The 20,997-nt window shown below is 36.8% G+C and overlaps 2 protein-coding genes across 5 annotated transcripts in view; one reads left to right on the forward strand and one right to left on the reverse strand.

The window, feature by feature from the left end:
• The window catches only part of CCDC146 (coiled-coil domain containing 146), a 133,883-nt gene extending 130,337 nt beyond the window's left edge, over positions 1–3,546 (reverse strand). Inside the window, exon 1 of the mRNA XM_059074954.2 lies at positions 3,360–3,546. The gene's annotated coding sequence lies outside the window, so the exon portion shown is untranslated. The remainder of the gene's footprint in view (positions 1–3,359) is intronic.
• Positions 3,547–3,556: 10 nt separating this feature from the next.
• Positions 3,557–20,997, forward strand: part of FAM185A (family with sequence similarity 185 member A) — a 66,046-nt gene continuing 48,605 nt past the window's right edge. For all 4 annotated transcript variants that reach the window (XM_067042787.1, XM_059074962.2, XM_067042786.1 and 1 more), the window contains exons 1-4: positions 3,557–4,628; positions 6,410–6,519; positions 12,397–12,489; positions 17,317–17,455. In XM_067042787.1, the coding sequence (XP_066898888.1) occupies positions 4,202–4,628; positions 6,410–6,519; positions 12,397–12,489; positions 17,317–17,455 (769 nt within the window). In that variant the 5' untranslated portion in view covers positions 3,557–4,201. The remainder of the gene's footprint in view (positions 4,629–6,409; positions 6,520–12,396; positions 12,490–17,316; positions 17,456–20,997) is intronic.

Raw genomic sequence — 20,997 nt, forward strand, 5'->3', positions numbered from 1 at the left:
ATACAATTTGGTATTCTACTCATGTCACTTAACATTACTATGAGATAATAAAAAAATATATATACATATATTGGTCTCTGCCCTTGGCTCCTAACAAAGGCTTCCTGAAACCCTTGTAATTTCCTGGGTGATAGGAGTGTCTTTTGTTCTAATGAAGCACCTTTGGGTTGACTCCTGGATGAGGGCTGGTCACCAGAAAAAACAAGACATGATTAGAAGCTTGGAATCTACAGCCCTACCCCCCAGTCTCTTGAGAAGGAAGAAGGACTGAAAATATAGTTAATAATCGATCATGCCTACGTGATGAAGCTTCCATAAAAATCCCACTAGTATAGGGTCTGGAGAGCTTCCAGTCTGGTGAACACACCCACACCAGGAGGGGGCACACATCCCAGCTCCATGGGGACAGAAGCTCCTGCAGTCCAGACTCTCCCGGTCCTCACCCTTTGCATCTCTTCACCTGGCTGTTCATCTGCATCCTTTATCAAATCCTTTAGTAAAGTGGTAAATTTAAGGGTTACACTGAGTTCTGTGAGCCATGCTAGCAAATTAATAGAACCTAAGGAGGGGGTTGTCGGAATCTCCAGTTTGTAGCCAAAGGAGATAGAAGTTGTGGGTAACCTGAGGACCTGCTACTTGTGACTGGCATCTGAAGTGGATGGGAGTGGTTTTGGGGAAATGAGCCCCTAACCTGTGGGATCTAACATTAGTGTCGAAGGGAGTTAAATTGTCGCTTGTTGCAGGGGGAAAACCTCCACACATTTGATTACTAGAAGTGTCAGAAGTGAAGCTATGTGAGTGTGGTAGTTGTGTGAGAGCCAAGGAGACATACACAGGAGAATTGTAGGTTTTTCCTTTACAATTATGTTATAGAAGATTTCCCATTTCACAGAATAGTTTTCAAAATACAATTTTAAGTTGCATAATTTTCCATATGTATACTAATTTATGTAACACCCTCCTATTTTTGGACGTTTAAGTTGCTTCAATTCTTTACTATCGTAAGTAATCCTGAAAAAAAAAATTCCATAAAGTTTTTGTGAACATCCTTAATTTTATGTTTACATTAAATTCCAAGAAGTACAATTTCTAGGTCATGGATACACATATTTTAAGGTGTTTTATGCATATTGCTAAACTGAACTCTGAAAGTTTTAGTAACTTACACTCCTACCAGCTGAACATGTTCATGACCACAGGAATGGCTTTTTAAAAACTTAACGTGTAAAAGTATGCTACAAGTAAACTCTAAATATGCGGAAGAGTTATATATGACTCTCTATTCATTTCATAAATAACTTTTTTTTTCTCCAAAGGTGTCAGGAAGATAGAAGGACCTTTTGACAAAGTGGTAAGAGGGCCAGACCTTCTAATTGTTTTTTAATCTTTCAAAGCTTGCTTCTTCATCAATAATGTGAGCAAAATAACACTTGCCCTGACAAACACAGAGTGTTTTGTGAGGATACTATGAGATGATACATGTAAACATGCTTTGAATACTATAATGTGATACAGGTGGAAGGTAGTACTTTTATTGGTCATTACTGGATGTGGACAGACTTGATGCATGTCATTAGAGTTTTAAAAGTATCAATAAATTTTTAATATCTTATGTTAACCTAAATATACATAATTTTCTCCATTTTAAAACTCAGATGATCCAAAAAGTAATTTTTTGTCAATCTTCTTTTGTTTATTTGAAAATAGTAAAACAATGATTTTGCCACATATGCAATTATTGTTCAGTTGCCAATTCCACTAACTAGGTTTGCATCAGAAAAGGAAAAATTACCATAGAAACAAAATTATCTATTAGGGTTTTCTATTTAATCTAAAAATATTTGGGGGGCTTCCCTGGTGGCGCAGTGGTTGAGAGTCAGCCTGCCAATGCAGGGGACACGGGTTCGTGCCCCGGTCTGGGAAGATCCCACATGCCGCGGAGCAGCTGGGCCCGTGAGCCATGGCCGCTGAGCCTGCGCGTCTGGAGCCTGTGCTCCGCAACGGGAGAGGCCACAGCTGTGAGAGGCCCGCGTACCGCAAAAAATAAATAAATAAATAAAAATATTTGGCATGGGTACAACAAATTTAAGTGCATTCTCAACTTGCTTAAACCAATGCCTTTTCAAAGTTATTCCTGTGAGTTTTCATTAAAAAGACCGTTTGAAGATCAGTTTGAATAATTATGACCAAATGAAACACAAAGCCAAGAATAGAACTAGTATGCAGTGGGAACTTGGTAAACCTAAAAGCTTGCACCTATTGTGAGCCTTCATAAGGAGGAAGAATAAGAAGGGAGGAAGGGCTGGGACAGAAAGGAGGAACGGATAACTTAAGAAAAACACTGAATTTCTAACAAGGTAATGGCTTGCAAAGAACCCTATGACTTGAGCCCCTGAGGACTTTAGCTCAGTTCATTAGGACTTTAGCCCATCCCGCTAGCACTATTACTCCCAGTAATTCTGGTTATTGTACTTGGCCAAGGGCTTCAATTTTTTATGGCATTCAGTTTCAGCAGTTGCATTTTATTGGACGTCATTGTTTGCAGTGTGTCTTTGCTAAAGAACTTAGGGAATAATCTGTAGGAGGAGGAACCGGCACAGAGAGGGAGAGATAGCAGGAAAGGAGAAAATAAATCTTTTCTCATTTTTAAATTGCCCACAAAATAATAAATAAAAGGTAAAACAGACCTTACGGAGTCATTTAGTACAATCCTTCTTCATCTTAAAGTGGAAGAAACAGGTGTAGGTGACACAGATAAACCAGTGGCCGAGCCAGGAAAATAACCAATTCCATACTCTTCCCATGGCACTATGTCTCTCTCTCTCTCTCTCTCTCTTTCTCTCTCTCTCTCTCTCTCTCTCTCTCTCTCTCTCATCTTATTTTAGTCCTAAAACCGAGGATCATTTGTAGTCAAAGAGAACAAAGCTGCTGTCAACACAAATCGTGATCGCTCAGATTTTTCTTGGTAACTTGAGTCTATGCTATAAAATAAAAATATAATAATTTAAATTGCAACTTGGCAGCCTGTGCAGCGTGTTCACATCCATTATCTCATTTGATCCCTACAAAAACCCTTTGAGGCAAGACAAGGAAGGTATTATTGACCTCATTTTAAGAGCGAGAGGTTAAAACCCAGAGACGTTCAATGACTGACGTAAGATCACTTAGAGTCAGAAGGAGACAGGACTCTAACGCTATTCCTACATTTGATATCAAAGAGGGAGTTTCCTCAGAAAACACTAACTGGTCTTGATCCTCTTGCCTAGGGATTCTCCATCCCAGGGTACCCCGCACTCGTTTAATGAAGTTTGGAACTAACCACTCACTGAGGATAATCCTATTTTGCATCGAGTTCTCACCTTTAAAAGCGCAATTTCTTAGGCTCCTATTTTTCTCTGTGAGTTTTGGCTTCCTCGTTTCACTCCAAAGCTCCACCCGCTCCAAAGAAGTAGCGTCCTCGGTATCCAAGGAAACCACACAGCCTTGCCCATCTTTCGCCTTCCACGCTTTCCATTGGCCAGTTGGATTCTGGTGTGATTTTTTTTTTTTTTTGTGGCCTCTCCCATTGAGGAGCACAGGCTCCGGACGCGCAGGCTCAGCGGCCATGGCTCACGGGCCCAGCCGCTCCGCAGCATGTGGGATCTTCCCGGACCGGGGCACGAACCGGTGTGCCCTGAATCGGCAGGCGGACTCTCAACCACTGCGCCACCAGGGAAGCCCTGGTGTGATATTTTCTTTTTTTTTTCCCCCCTGTCCTTCCAATGGATAATTGGGTAGAGGGAAGGAGCGCTTGCCTTCCGAGGCCCGTGTTTAACACCTGCTCTTACTAGCCTTAACAACCTTGCGCATTGCCTCTGGGGAAATGTAGTTTCTAAGTCGCCAGAGCCCTTCGACATCTGACTCCATTAGAACTACCTATCCCAGCGGCCTTTGCGAAAGGGGCGGGAGTAGGCGAGGAGTCCGGGTCAGGAGTAGCCGAGGAGTCAGGGTCAGGGTGGATAGTTAGAGCTTTGAAATTCCAATTTGCCGCCGAGGTGTGTGTAGCTGAGGTTTAAATTGCAAGTGAGCAGTCTTGCTGTTGCTTCATCACACCCTCTCAAGTGTCTACCTTTTGACTTGAGCCGGCACAGCGGCCAAGTCGACTGGCCGTGGCGAGACTAGCCTGTGGCTGAGGGAATCTGAGGGAGCGTGAGAGCACGCCATGTTCGTCCCCTGCTCGGGAGGCGGGCTGGGCTGCCTCCGGCTCTGTCTGCTCCGAGTGTGGGCCCGCGAGGTCGCGGGTCGCTGTGTGTGCGGGGCCTCTCAGGCCCGGCTGTACGGCTCCGGTGGGTCCCAGCCCGACGTCTCTCGGTCTGGTCCCGTGCGCCGGCCTCTGAAGGAGTGGGCACTTCTGGTGAGCCCTTTCGGCCGCCTGCGGACGCGGCTCCCGTGCTCCCTAGCCGTGAGGCCCCTGGACCCTCTCACCTACCCGGATGGAGACCGCGTGCTGGTGGCGGTGAGCGGAGTGCAGGGTGGGGCCGTGGCCAGCCTGCAGGTGAAGTACGACGAGGCGCAGAAGGAGGTGGCCATCGTGTCTGACGTCATCGACCCCCAGGCGTCCGTAGAAGTGAACGCGCCCCTGAAGTTTGGCAAGTGACGTTTAAACGGGCTTGGGTCCCAGGGCACATCCAGTGAATTTATAGAATTAGGCCGACGTGCGTTTTTAATTGGTCCCTTTGGATCTGACTTTCCAACCTAATTTACAGTTTTCCGTGCCTTCATGAAATTTAATTTGTAGTGGGGTTAGATCAAGAAATATGCCTGTTTTCTCTCAGATATACAGTGGTGGAGCTGAGATTTGAACTGACTGGCGTCTGCTGAACCACTATGCCTTATTGCTTCTCAATTTTTTTTTTAACTAGCCTAGGTGAATAAGAGACCCTGATCTCAAAATGTTAACAGTCTGGGGTGGGGAGGAAGATTTCCCAATGTATTATGTAGTACAAAATAGACCGAGTATTGAAATAGAGATAAGCACAATTTTATGGCAGCACCGATAAAAATGGAACTACCCAAACCTTATTATTCGCTGATTCCTCTTTTTAGAGCCAGAATCTCATTTCCAATTTCGTGTTAACATGTGGATATTCCACAGGCCCCTCAAATCAACATAATTCAATTTTACTACTCCTACTTACTCGTGTTCCTCCAGTTCGTCTGTAACTGTTTCAGTGAATGAGTGAGTGTAGCATTTCTACCACTCAGTATCTAGCCGTAACTTCTCTACCCACCTACTGCGGGTAGAGTATATTTAGAATTTGTTTTCTTCCCCCCATGCCTATCATTACTACTTGATATCAAACCTTATGTTGTAACACTACTTAACTGGCTGAAAGTTTTGCAGTTACGTTTATATCCATGTAAGTATGGGGTAAAATTGTCTTTATATGTATTTTGTATTAATCTCAACCAAAATATTGCCTTTATAGAGACTGCCATATACTCAACTGTAGAAATTGATTTTTATGTCATAACTATTGGAATTGTAGTGCTAAGACCCCAGTAGTTTGTGTTTGGGGCAGCATTAATTCTCTGTTCTGGTTTAAGGGAAATCATCAATATTTATTTGAACTAGGTATTAAATATCAGCGTTTTAAAGCTTTTTAATTTTTATACAGAGACACTTAAGGTTACACCTTAAATTGAATTTAAAGTTAAACTTTACAGCTAAGTATGGCTTATTTGCCAAACTTTCTTCATATATATCACTGTTATTTATCCACAATTTTGAGGTTTTAATATTATTCAGTACTAGATTTTTCAAAGTTGTTCCCACTTTTTATTACTTCAAATACCTTGTGATATAGCTGCATGATAATATCTTCATTTTTTACATATGAAAGGTTAGAACTAGGATTTGAAAACCGAACTCATGGTCATATATACTGATCCGTGCTACTCCTGTGGTAGGCTTTTAACTTGGGGGAAGTTTGGGAACAAATCTTTAATAAACTTTCATGAATATAAAAAAATAAGCTAACTGACTTAATCCACTTCACCATAATGACTTAACTTGCTGTACTCTTACTCAAATCTGTGTTTGTGTATTTTCTCAGTGGCGAAGAGGCTTCTATGATCTTCTATAAGAACTGGAATCTTTGACCTGCTTTACTTATCTCCTATGTTACTTTCTCTCTTTAGATGATATCCGCCAACAGAAATAACTGCTTTTTAAAAACTGGTAGAAAAGGGTTTTACATTTGGTCCTGTTGCTGTGGTGGAGATCCCTTACCTTTAGAGAGAGGCTGCTGACAGCTGTGTTCTTTCCAGGATTCAGTAAACTGAGGAGCTGAATTTCTGCGGGACTCTGAAATGCTTTGGAGCTGATTAACCGTAGTACTAACTTGGTTTTTCTTTTTTTCATTTCTAGATTTGAATATCAAGTCATCAGGGTCTGGCTGTGTAAAAGTCCAAAATATTGAGTGTGATAATTGCAAAATTGAAACTGAACAGGGGACCAGCATCTTACAGTCAGTTAAGGTATAAAGATTTTTCTAATTCTGTTTCAACATTATTTTTTAAAACACCTTAAACTATGAACTGTGGTATCAAATTAAGCTTATTATTCGAGCATCATGTATTGGAAATATTGAGTATCATTTATTCATCACTCAGAAATTCCTTGCAAAAAGTTTGTCAGTTCTGTTATGAAAGTATAGAGGTTGTAGCAACTTTGAAGGTTTTCGTCATGTTCCGTTTAGATTTCATTTCAAAGTGTACAGTGATGTTAATAATACATTCTTAGTATTCTCAGATCTTACTAAGTTTAAGAAATTTTAGTTTTAATGAATGATTTTCTTCCATTTATTAAGGAGTAAGGAAAAGTCGTTAAGCATTATAAATTTGCTTAAAATATTACATTAATCACATTTTTAATGTACCAGGTAGTTTATTACTTAAGGATTAAGTAGCTATTTGTGCTAAACAGCAAATGATTTGTCTCACTTTGTAACAATGCTTTTATATTTAATTTTCTTAAAACTAGATTGGTCTCAGCTGTAAATGATTTCAAATACATCTCTGATTAAGTTCTAGCTTATTGTTACTACTGGTACTACTTACACTTGCATATTCAAAACTCAATATTTTTGTGAACTTTGGTGGTATGTAACTTTGTTGAAGTCAGTCATCTTTGCTTCATAATTGCAAAACATTTTCATTTTCTTTTTTTTTTTTTTTTTTTTTTTTTTTGTGGTACGCGGGCCTCTCACTGTTGTGGCCTCTCCAGTTGCGGAGCACAGGCTCCGGATGCACAGGCTCAGCGGCCATGGCTCACGGGCCCAGCTGCTCCGCGGTATGTGGGATCTTCCCGGACCGGGGCACGAACCCGTGTCCCCTGCATCGGCAGATGGATTCTCAACCACTGCGCCACCAGGGAAGCCCCATTTTCATTTTTAGATGCATAAACAGTAATTAGTATGATTAATTGGATGCATTTAAAAATTTTTACATTATTTGTTTTGTCCCAGCCACTCTTATTTGCACACCTACCTTTGGCATGTCTTCACATGTGAACCAGTTCAGTAAATTTAGTTGCACAGGGACTTCCCTGGTGGTCCAGTGGTTAAGACTCCATGCTCCCAATGCAGGGGGTCAAGCTGTGGTCTTTTCACACACATCTTCTGCACATACATCACACATTTCAATAAAGCATTTTTAAGACTGTTGACCACTTGGATTTCTTTGGTGTTGGTGAAGTAGCCTAACCATTATTCAGAGATTGTATATCTCTAATCTGGTTTTTTGATTTGTTTGTGGGTTTTGGGGGTTTTTTGTTTGTTTCATGCTAGACTTGAAGGTCCTGATTTTGTGTGAATGCATTTCTTTGGATGTGAGAAATAGAAATTGCCAATTATGTGCTTTCCCTTTGCTGCACAAATTCTGGGAAAATGTAAGATCCTTCCTTTTTTAACATGGTTTGAGGGAACAACTCTAAGTCCAGTCAGGGCAGTTTAATTTAGATGATCAATTTGACACTTCAGGAGACCTAAAGGTTTATAAGATTCCATCTCAGAATACTGTATATTAATTATTTTTTACCAGATATTTTACAAATACCTCACCTCATCCTGAATGTAATCAATAATAATGTATTAGGGTAGAAAGACACAGATTATCAATATAAAATATATATTTAAGCCCTTCAAAAAAAAAAAACAAAAAAAACAAAAAAAAATCTAGTCAGGGAACTAGATCCTGCATGCCGCAACTGAAAGAGCCCGCATGTCGCAACAAAGATCCCATGTGCCACAACTAAGACCCGGCCCAGCCAAAAAAAATAAGAAAAATTTAGTTGCACAAATATCAAAAAAGATTAAAGAATACTATTACATATCCTTTTGGAAAAATGAGATGGTTCCAGCTCTTGTAAAAGATTGCACAGTGAAGTTTTCATGTTGAATGACTAAATGGATGAGAATACCATGGTTCTTTTGTCCTTATAAATATATTGGTCACTCATCAATGCTTGAATTTCAGAAATTTATCTAGAATATTGTTCTCTGGAGACTCAGAGTCTTAGATTTTCAATTTCACAGCCAAAATTAGAAGCTATTGTATTGCTGTCTGTCTCTTTGCAATCATCTTTTGATCAATCTGATAATTCTGAAAGATCTATTTTCTCAGTTTTCTGTTTTCTGCCATTATGTGCATAAAATGAAAAATGATTTCTCAACTTTGGCACTGTTGACATTTTGGGCTGGATAATTCTTTGTTGTCAGCGGCTGACCTATGCACTGTGGGATGTTTAGCAGTATTCCTGGCTTCTACCAACTAAGTGCCAAGAAACACTCCTCACTTAGGACAATGAAAAATATCTCCACACATTGCCAAATGTCCTCTGGGGGACAAAAATCACCTTTAGTTGAGAACCACCATTTGAAGCGAGTTCATCATTCTTCTTTTGTCTTATTCTTTTAGACATTTTCTAGCATAGTTAGGAATAATTGACAGATAATAATGAAATAACTACTAGGATAATGAAATAGCAAACTGTTATGAGATATATGAAAAATAAGAATACTAAGATCCCATAATGTATTTTAGATTTACAAAGGGGTCCATTGAACCATTATGGTAATTTTAAGATAGAATGAGTATTATTCTATTTAAAAATTGAGTAAATTTTCTATTTATTCTTTGGGAGACCTCTAAGAAACAATAAAAGTCATGAAATATCAGTCCTACAAATAGAATAGCTCAAAAAAGAAATTCAGGAATTAGATTTGGGTCCGCTGAATCTTAATGGTAGGTAGGAGAATTAAGAGGTAAGAGAATTATTCTTGAGATCTTAGGATTTAACTGACTTAAATTCAGAATGGGAACGCTTCGTGAAATATCTGGATTAAGTTTTAAATATGGTACAATATCATTATCTCTAAATAGTGATAGCCTATTAATGTAAGTTTCTCTTCCAATCATTTTAAGGATTTGAAATATATTTGGTCTATGTTATAAGATGTTTATAGCAATAGTAACAGCTACTGTTTACTGAGTCCTTATTATGTACCCAGAAATGTAGCTAAGGCTTCATTTAATCCTTGAATTATCTCCTTTTTGTCAAGGAAGAAACTGAGCTACCTAGAGATTAAGGAACTGATTTAGGTTCCCACAGCTAATAAATTGAGCTAAGATTTGAACTTGGGTCTTTCTGCGTTCCAAGCTCATGCTCTTTCCACCTTTCCTTATTGTCTAAGCAAAATGTCTGGCAGTACTAACTCACTGAATGCCACATATTTGCATTTTTTAAAAATGCAATAGTAATAGTTTATATTATACTAAATAGCTTCTGATTTATTTAAACATTTTAACTACTTAGTTTTGCATATTGAGGCCGGAGAGAGATGGGCCCCAGGGTAAGCAGCTGGAGTTCATTCCCTGTGGACAGAACTTCAAAATATCAATAGCAGGACAATGGAGAGAGGAGGCTGGGCCCTGCCTAGATAAGAGATAAAAGACCAGTATTCCTTATTCTCAAAGTCAAGGAGACCTTCCCGACTACACATTCCCAGAAAGGCTTCTTGGAGGTCCAAAAGGGAGGGGGCGCCACCCCAGAATAAGTGACATAGGCCTCTCTGCTAGAATCCATCTTGGCTGAGAGATGTGTGAGCACAAATGTGAGGATCCTGAGATATACCAAATACGGACTCAGAATCAGGCAAAGCAAGATGATTGGTCAAGGGAAACCTGGAAGAAATGCCCCATAAAAGTGATTCAGACTACCACAAGGGGGTGACTCTCTCTCTGAGCCCACCCATGTTTCTATCCACAAGAACTGTACTGTTTCCTCCTAATAAACACTTTGCTTGCTTCACTACTTTCTGTCTCTATGTGGAAATTCATTTCTACACAGCTGATAGTCTAGGGCCTTGTCACTGGCCACTGGTCCCCAGTGGTCTAGTGGCTAGGATTCAGAGCTCTCACTGCTGCTGCCTGACTTCAGTCTCTGGCAGGGAACCGAAATCTTGCTTCAAGCCACTGCAGGCTGAGGCCACCCAAGATCAATATGTTTTTAAATTTTATAATCAACTTTACATTTTTTGAAATTAGATGAGCTTTGAACTTAATGATAGCTATTAACATTTTTGTGCTATAGACCTCTTTGAAAATATGATGATTATTTTCTTAGAAAAAATGTACACATGAAATTTTGCTTACAATTTCATAAGTTTCACAGACTCTCTAGAATGTTGTGTAAACGTGGTTAAGAACTCCTGATTTAAATAAAATAACAGTTGTTTTGGAGATACTTTTTTCTGAAGTTCATCAGTTACTTGTCTGCTTGATAAAGACTGTATTAAATACAGTTTCTGTATTAATACAGACTTCTGACTCATTTTTCTATGGGCATGAAGTCTACCATGCTGTAATATAGATAAACTTTTTAAGAATGATTCATTTTGCCCTTTTCACTGAATTTTTTGAACTTCATTCCTGGGCCATTTTACCCAAGGCTTTACTTTTTTTCCCCTGGAGTAAAGCAACCAGAATGTATATGGTTGTTTTGAATTTTTTTTCCCACTTTTTAGATGTGTCTCTACTGTTGCTGGTTATGATATTGGTGGGTTTGCTTTTGCTATTTTTCTTCTTCTGGTATTTACCTGTTCTTTTTCTCTTTATAGATGTGGTAGAACTGAAGACTTATGCAAATATTAAGGTGAAGTAAGCTACCCTAAAAAATAGACCAAACATCTAATGGCTCACAGACAACTATAGTTTATTTCTCATTTGTGTCTAAGTGTGTGGGTGACTCATTTCTATTCAGGTATTGTAGGTTCCCTTCATCTTCTGGCTCTCCTATCTGTTAGAGCCTTATTGTAATATACATTCACCTGGTGGAAGGGGCAGAGCACAGAGGAGGCACATTAATTCTTCTAAAAGCACCAGCCAGGAAATTGCACATAACATTTCTCTTTATGTTCTATTGGCAAGAACTGAGCAGCACCTAAGAGGTAAGGGGAGCTGGAAAACATTGTCTCTTCATGGGCCCAGCTATACTCATTGTACTTTGGGAAAAAGTGGATTTTTGTGGACCTATCATAGTTTCTGCCACAGTTGCCAAGTGTGAAATCAAGTGTTACATACACATTTTTTTAATCTAGCAGAGGAGGCTAACTGTAACTGCTATTTTAGAGACATTTTCGTTTAGTTCCAGTTTCTGGGCTGTGTTGTACTAGAAAGTTTAACAGTCAGTGGGTTGTTATCCTAAGTGTGAATATATACTTCTTCAGGTGAGTCCAGCAATAAGAGTGTAGGATTTGAAATCATACAGAGCTTGATTCTATTAGTTTAGATTTTGTTGTTTTCTAATGTGTCACCTGATAAGGTTGTTTAACCTTTCTGATTCTTGGATTCCTTCCTCTGTAAATTGGCAAAAATATAATACCCATCTCTCTGAATTGTGAGAATTAAATGTTAGTTCATGTAAAGTAGTGAATGTTATTTGGTGCAAAGAAAATGCCAAGTAAGTAATAAATATTACTGTTATTAATAATGATGAATATTAATAATGATGAACAGTGATTATTGTCATCCTCATCATGATTTATGTTTAGTTAGCCATTGTGATCTTTAATTCCCAACCCTTTCTTCAGTGAAGCTACCAGAACACCCAAGTATCTTTTTTTTTTTTCCTTTGAGTCCAAGGAGCTTTATTTAATCCCTTTAACAGCAGTTGACATTCTTTTCTCACTGATGTTTTTATTCCAAACAGGGCATTTCTATTCATTTCTACTTCCTCTTTTACTGCTTTATTATTATTTTAAAAGAAATATATAAAATATTGGAACATTTTTTATTAGTATAAGTCAAATTTATTGTCTCTTTTTCTTTGTGTGTATTTTTGTATTTGTCTTTCAGAGTCAAAAATTACATATTCAAACAAAAGGAGGTAAAGTGATCTGCCTGGGAACAGTTTATGGAAATATAGATATTCATGCATCAGATAAAAGTGTAAGATTGTAATTTTCTTTTTTAATACTTGCAAGTTTGCATCTGGTTGGCTCACACAGTGGGTAGATTCTACAAAATTTGTGGCAAAACATTCCCTTTTTAATGCATTTGAGTTCATTAGTAAATTCAAATTTGAACTGAGATTATTAAATACTATACAGCTTAATTTTAAATTTGTGATTTAATACTTTTGATAGATATTTAGTTATTTGGAATCAATAACATTTTTTTAACTTTTAAGTTTTATTTTATTTTTTATAAAGTTTTTTTTTTTTTTTTTTTGATGTGAACCATTTCTAAAGTCTTTATTGAATTTGTTACAGTATTGCTCCTGTTTTATGATTTGTTTTTTTGGCCGTGAGGCATGTGGGATCTTAGCTTCCCGACCAGGGATTGAACCCACACCCCCTGCCTTGGAAGGCGAAGTCTTAACCACTGGACCACCAGGGAACTCCCTCAATAACATCTTTAAATTCTTAATATTTCTTTAAAAATCTTTTTTGTATTGAATTGTAGTTGATTTACAGTGTTGTGTTAATTTCTGCTGTACAGCAAAGTGACTCAGTTATACACACATATACATTCTTTTTTATGCTCTTTTCTGTTATGATTTATCCCAGGATATTGAATATAGTTACCTGTGCTATACAGTAGGACCTTGTTGTTTATCCATTCTATATATAATAGTTTGTGTCTACTAACACCAAACTCCCAGTTCATCCCTTGCAAATACTTAATATTGAATTCTAATTCTGAAGAGATTTTAATCTTAATGATCATGGGTTAAAATCAGTCATTACATAATACCAAAATAACTGGGATTAAATTTTTCTTATTGTTAGGTTTATTTGAGTATTTTTTCCAAGACCTGTTTATTTTGCCTTTAGGCAATTTTAGGAGGAGTTTCAAAACTCAACTTTCTTCAGTGTTTTCCACAAGGTTGCACCATTAAACAGCATTACTGTTCTCCAGAAGCTTTTATTAGCCATAGGAACTTTGATTGTTATAAGACAGTTTGCATTTTTTTCAGTCAACTTTTGTTGCTTTCTGTGATTTAGCATAGTATTAAGAATAAAGGTATAATTTTGAAGTATAAATTGTCACAATTTTTTAGCATGATCAGTAATGTTTTAAATCTTTTAGAAAGGTCTAAGCCACCTTTTATTTTATAGTTAAACAATTTGCAAGGATTCTTTTGTCATAAATTTGTTCAATTCCATACTCAGCTGAATTCTCAGATAATTGGTAGGGAGGAATTGTATCTTATATGTAGATTATGGTTGGCATAATTAAACAAGGTAGGTTATAACACTAATTGTTCTACTGTTGTCACTTTTATTTTCCATCACCTTTCTCTTAGAACCTGTGGGAGACTGTTTAAACCCAAATATTCAAATTTATCTTTTTAAAAAGTGTTGAAAGACACTACCTGGCTTTATGTGGCAGCTGTTTGGGGACAGCATTTAGTTTCACCTCTCTGATTGTTGTGGTCTTGGAGGTGCAAAAGGGAAATTGGACAACTGCAGTTGCAGAATATTGCATATTGATGTTCAAATGTAACTATCAAAGAAGAATTTAAATCATCTTAATTATTTTCTATTTTTAATATTTTGACCACTATTTCCACTCATTATTTATCCTCTCAACTTTCATGGTTTATTGAATATACATTTATTCCTACTTTCTGTTGTACTATTTTGATTCCTGCATGATGGAGTTTTATGTTGTACTAAAGAATCAGTTTTGATATTTCTTTATTTATATTATGCATAGTGTTAATTTTTAAGGCATATTTCTAAGTTTGTGGGGTTTTATATAAAATAAATTCTTATGAAATATGTTAACTTTTAATATACAACTTCCACAGAAATGTGTTTTGGATATTTGAGAGGCAGCATAGTGAATTGGTTTAGAGCACGTAATTGAGAACCAGAGTACCTGGGTTTCAATCCTGGCTCAGCCACTTACTAAGCTCTTTAACTTCAGATGAGTTATTTAACCTCTATGTGTCTTGGTTTTCTGGAAAATAGAATAATAGTAATGACATTAACTCACACTGGTTGTTATGAGGATTAAATGAGTTAATGCATAATACAGATAAGGTACTTAAAATAATGTCTTGCATAGCTAACTCCATTATAGTGTCCGACTATAATGATGATGATAAAGGTAAACAAAACACAGGAAAGGTAATTTGGCCAGTCCTAGACCTACCAGTTAACTTTACTGAGACTCTGTTTCATTATTCATAAAATAGGGATGGTATTGTTTGTTTTTTTTCTTCTCAACAAGATTGTGAGAATCAAGTGAGCATTAGAAACACTTAACAGTGTATTCTTTATGTATCATTTTATATGGAATGGCTGTCTTTAAATTGTATCATTAATTTCAGTAGCCTAAGTTTGATACAGACAAGATAGAAATCCATTGTATGATTGTTGAATGAATTGATAATATAGTTATCAGTTGACCTTTCTTTCTTAGTTTGGGCTACAAGGCCACAGTTTTTCCTTAAAACTTCATTTTCATTTTATAATGTTGATTTATAATAAGTGAACTTTATGAAAAAATTTCCTCTTGTATAGAAAAGTAAATTAATTTATAGCACTATCTCTCTAAGAAAGGTATTTTTGGATCTACTTTTTGTTCTTTCTTTAAATATCTACTTCACTTAATAAGCAAGCTGTACAGTTTAATCTATTTTTCTGAGTGTTTGTTCCATTAGCATTAGTAACTATAAATAAGATCCTCAATATTTTGCTGTAAACTGTGATGTCCTAAGTTTAATTGTTCTAGTTAGTATCTGATATAGTGCATTATATATGGCCCTTAGTGAATTTTCTATTTGTTTGAAATTAATTTTACGGATTGATTGGTTAAAATAGCTTTATTATTGTGATGAGGAGTGTTGTACTTTTGCTTGCTTTCATTTAGTTTGGTGGAGCAGGGGAGGATATTTTTTAGCTTCCTACAGGGTAAGATATTTAGTGTTTAATGAACAAAGTAAATCCTTGGCATTTTCCTGATACTCATAAAGAGTGTCTTAAAAGCTTTATTTGGTTTTGGGGAGAGTCTAATCAAAAGTTCCCCCTTGCCAGTTCAATTAAGTTTCAAATATTCTTTCAATATTTATCTTTTGATATTCCCTAAAACAGCCTCACTGTTTATAAAAAGCTAGAGTATTCATACTTGTTGTCTGCTTTATGGAAATACTTGGAGAATTTTAAGCTATGCATAAAGCAACTTTTCATCAAGAAATTTTGTAGGTAAAGGATAAATTTTTTCAGAAATTTTAAACCTTACTATTACACTGAGGAATGCAAAACGTGTATTCTCAGAAATCTGAATGTATATAAAATATCTATCTTTCTTTGACAGATTTATTGAAACTAGATTTTTTAAAAATTCCTATGAATCCATAATTAGCTGTAGCAGATAAGAAGCAATTGGATGTATTTTATATACCTAATAAAAGTCCATTAAAAAACAAAATTATATACTTCAAATCTGGACCACAAAGTAATTTTAGTTTGCTTCCCATGACAACCTCTGGGTACTTTAATTTCTCTTTTCATAGTTTATCTGTCTTCTAATATTTTAGTATTCTTGAAACTCAATTCTTATTAAATGATATTTTGAACTCAATTTTTGAAGGAAGTGTAACGATTGAATAATACTGATGCCAATGTGTTGAAAAACAGTGATGTTATTTCTTTAAATACCTCAGTGTAATGCTTGAATTTGACCCTGGGCAAAACTGTGGCAAGCCTTCCTAGTGATTCAGTTTTTATGTCAACAATTTTATATTAACGCTCACTTTATGCTTATAAAACATTTGTTTAAAATACTATAAAGATAATTTGGAATCCTTAATTAGATACCTTCATTTTACATTGGGCTCAATATTTGAGACATAAATGCATACTGAATTTTGTTAGAGAAGTTTAGGGATAAATACAAAAATCCTTCCATTTTGTTCAGTGGAAAGCTACTGACTAATTAGATGTAAAGTGGAAAAATTCTAGAAGTAATAGTGTATTCACTACATTAACAGATGAAATGAGAAAAATCATAGGAGAATCCAATAAAATCAGATAAAGTATATGCTAAAATTTAAAACCCATTCATGAGTTAAACAACAACAAAACAGATATGAAATAGAAGGGAACTTCTTTAATCTAAAAAAAGGAATCTAGAAGATATCTATAGCAAACACAGTACTTAATGTTGTAAGCTTTCCCTCTGAGAATAGGAATAAGATAAGGATGCTTACTTGTTATCTCATCACTTCTATTCACTGTTAAATTGGAGGCCTGAGCCAGACTGTAAGGCGGGAAAGAACAGGAAAAACAGTATTAATATGAGGATTAGAAGGGAAGAAGTGAAACGATTACTTGTAAAGGATATAATTATGCATGTAGAAAAACTGTGTTAATTCAGGTAGATTATTAGAATCAGTTAAGTGAGTTTAGTGAGGTTTGGGATTAAGGTCAAATACAAAGCCAGTTAAGATAAAATGAAATTTTAAAAGTTATCTTTTATAATAACATTTAGAAAACATCAAATAGGAATAAATTTAATAAAAGATGAAGAACTCTACATAGGAAATATAAAACATTATTAAAAGAAATTAAAGAAGATCTAAATGAAGGAATATAATGTGTCTATTCTACAGAGAAAACACTGTTGCTCATAATCTTGTAATTAGAGCTGGAGAATTGAAGTCAATAAATTGATTGTGTACTGTACATATTAGTTGCCCACTAATTCTGGCTTTTTACCAGTCTTCATTTTATAATGAACTGATTTGAGTCTTTCTCTTACTAGACTGTGACCATAGATAAACTGCAGGGAAGTTCTGTTAACGTATCTACTGAGGATGGTTTGCTGAAAGCCAAGTATCTTTACACAGAATCGTCATTTCTGTCTTCTGCTGCTGGGGATATTACATTAGGAAGTGTTCATGGTAAGGTGACAGAGGCCTAATACATCTTAGATATGCCACATAACATAAATTGTAAGAGATGACTATGTTTCTTTGTAGTTGAAGGAGAATCTGCCATTAGGAAGCTGTGCCTCTAAATAATTGCAGACTAACCATCTTTTTAGAAACCCACAAAATAAAATGACACATAAGGTACTGAATTTTATTTTGGCAAGAAATTGAATATTATGCTGTTATACATGAAGCTAATAATAATTCTGATTTTTAATGCATTTCTTTATAGAAGGTAACAAACAACAAGGAAATATTCAGAGGAAAGCACAGTGAAATAAAAACAGTGTTAAAAAATAAAGATGGGTTCTGAATGATTGCTTTTATGTTATGATAGGAAAGCTAAGGATTAAATAAATTAATGAAACGTTTGTGTAGGATCTGATTATAGCAATTCAGTGATACTAATTTTGACTGAAATGCTTTATGTGTATTAGTACTAGCACCAGGTCCTCCCAGTGCCCTGCCATTTTCAGTTTTCTTTAATTAAATATCATCTTGTGAATTTTAAAACATGGCTCTGCAGGTATGTCATATTACTTAGTTAACTTCTGTGTTATTAAAAGAAGAGAATATAATGGTGAAGTAATATGGCAAAGGGCATGCTGGTGGTATTCAGTGTCACCCAGCATGCTTCTTAAATTCCCACATAGCAGATGATTTAAGTCCAGGTATGTTTTCTGAAATATGTACACATAGAATTAAGAAACTCTTATCCTGGAAAGTAGTATATACACATCTGCTAAATGCCTTTTGGACAATTTTCCAGGAGTTATAGACAAACTTTTGCTGTACATAGTCTACTCATTTAACTTCTATAGGAAAGCTGAATATAGTTATCTATACACTTTGGTAAAATCTCCAAATTTTAGTAGTCAGCATGAATTATTAGGTCGTGTTAGAAAACCTGGCTAGTGCTAACCATGCTATTTAGCAAATTGGCAGGTAGTCTTACAGTTTAAAAAAAATCTGAATAAATGAGTACTTATATGCTTGAAATAATTCTTGAACCTCAATTTCATAGTTAAACCTCATCAACCATTCTTGTAGGGTGAAGGTATTATTTGAGTCCAAAATAAAGCAAACAGTTTTGTTAGTTATTCATCAGTTTTGTTTTGTTTACTCAGGTGTGCCTTGAATAGTTCTGGTAATTTGTAACTCCATATTTCAACAATGACTTTTATGTAAGCATTGTATTTTTAACTGTTAATTGTAACTAAAAGTACTGTACTTAATATATTGAGTAATTTTTAGTGGAAAAGCAATTCCTTATCATGTCACATGTTGATTAACATCCACGATAAGAACAGCTCTGTTCTCTACAGTGCTTTATACCATGTTTACACTGAATTCATTAATGTTTAAAGTTTTTTTGCTTTCTTTTAAGTAAGTTGAGAATTGAACTTGATACATTAGTAGCTTACATGATAGTAAAACAGATCTACCTTTTTGAAGCAGTCCTCAAAATACTCTAGGTCACTTTTTGCTTTTTTTAACATCTTTTTTTTTTTTTTTTGGTGGTACGTGGACCTTTCACTGCCGTGGCCTCTCCCTCCATGGAGCACAGGCTCCGGAGGCACAGGCCCAGCGGCCACGGCTCACGGGCCCAGCTGCTCCGCAGCATGTGGGATCTTCCCGGACCGGGGCACGAACCCGTGTCCCCTGCATCGGCAGGCGGACTCCCAACCACCGCGCCACCAGGGAAGCCCTTAACATCTTTATTGGAGTATAATTGCTTTATGATGGTGTGTTAGTTTCTGCTGTATAACAAAGTGAATCAGCTATACATATACATATATCCCCTCCCTCTTGTGTCTCCCTCCCACCCTCCCTATCCTACCCCTCTAGGTGGTCACAAAGCACCGAGCTGATCTCCCTGTGCTATGCGGCTGCTTCCCACTAGCTATCTATTTAACATTTGGTAGTGTATATATGTCCACGCCACTCTCTCACTTCGTCCCAGTTTACCCTTCCCCTTCCCCATGTCCTCAAGTCCATTCTCTACATCTGCGTCTTTATTTCTGTCCCGCCCCTAGGTTCTTCAGAACAAATTTTTTTTTTTTAGATTCCATATATATGTGTTAGCATATGGCATTTGTTTTTCTCTTTCTGACTTATTTCACTCTGTAAAATACTGTAGGTCTCCTGATTACTTACAGTGGCTGAAATGGAAACAAATTGCTAGGAATAAAAGAGTTCATTCTTCAGCCTTTGTAAAACCTTTTATATTTACTGACCTTTAATGTGAAGTCAAATACCTTTCCTTAGGTGGTTTCAATCTGAGCCAAACCTATACTCTTTTGAACTGTTCTCTCTGGTTGGGATTTTGAAAGAAGACTCTGAGATGGAAATTAGAGTGTAGCAAATTTACCAGGGAGGCTTCTGGGGACCAGTGCCATACAAAGGAACAAAACCTAGTTTCCACAGGAGAGGTTAGACTTGATAAGTCTTAACAACCCCAAAGGGGTGCTCTGAAGCTGGGATGGTCCTCAGAATTGTCTCATGTTGGGGTGAGGGGAGATGGACCTTTATATCCCCAATCCTTAGATGCAAACTGCCCCAGAAGCACAATGATCTTGGATCAAAATGGCTCTCTTCAGATAAGGCAATTCCCTAAGAGAGCAGAGAGCTGAAGGCTGTCTGCCAGCAGTATTCCCAATAGATAGGAAAATAAGCCCTGCAGTTACAAAGGAGTTCTGAATGATGGCTTACAGCACCCACTACCGTTATATTTATTGATTCGTGCAGTACATGTACTGACCACCTACTGTGTGCCAGATTTTCAGGCACCAAGGGTATGAAGCTGGGCAGGAGATGATACCTATCCTTAAAGAACTCACAGTCTAGTGGAAGAATTGAGCATCATCTTTCTTGTTTGTAATACTAGTAGAGCAGAGAGAAGTAGGAGAAGGGAAAATATGATCCAGTTGCCACTGTAGAAGAGGTTCCATGTTGTTCATCCCTGCTTTCTCCATCTAGTCCTTGGCCCTCACTCTGCTTGGTTTTTCAGTGGTAGTAAGTATATGAAAGAGAGATTTGAAAAAACCATCTGCATTTCTTAGTCATACTCTGTGCCTGCCTACTTTTTAAATTACCCTTAAGAGAGGCCCAAGTTTCTTGCCTCCCCCTCCTATGTCATCCCTATTTCCCTCCTTGTCCTAAGGGATTATATGCACATGTTCCTTGAGTGTGGAGGTGGGATGGGTACGGAAGAACAGGCAGTGTTCTAGCCCTACATCGTAATAGGTTAGAAGATTAGAGTCATGACTGGTAGAAGGAAGTCCCTATGCTCTAGCTACTGGGATTTTAGTAGGGAGAGATACCTCCCCTCCCAAGGATCATCCCAAGCTGGAACTCTGAATATATATTCCACTGAAGTCTTTGTTCTAAGTGGTGATGGTCATATAACACCAATTAGATCCATATTTTGGCTGTATTTAAATAAACTAGCTTGGGAATCTTAAATTTATTTTTACAGGAAAATATGTTGCTACTTCTAAACATCTGACTTA

The sequence above is a fragment of the Kogia breviceps genome, chromosome 9 (genome assembly GCF_026419965.1).
Source record: "Kogia breviceps isolate mKogBre1 chromosome 9, mKogBre1 haplotype 1, whole genome shotgun sequence".
NCBI classification, from domain to species: domain Eukaryota; kingdom Metazoa; phylum Chordata; class Mammalia; order Artiodactyla; family Physeteridae; genus Kogia; species Kogia breviceps.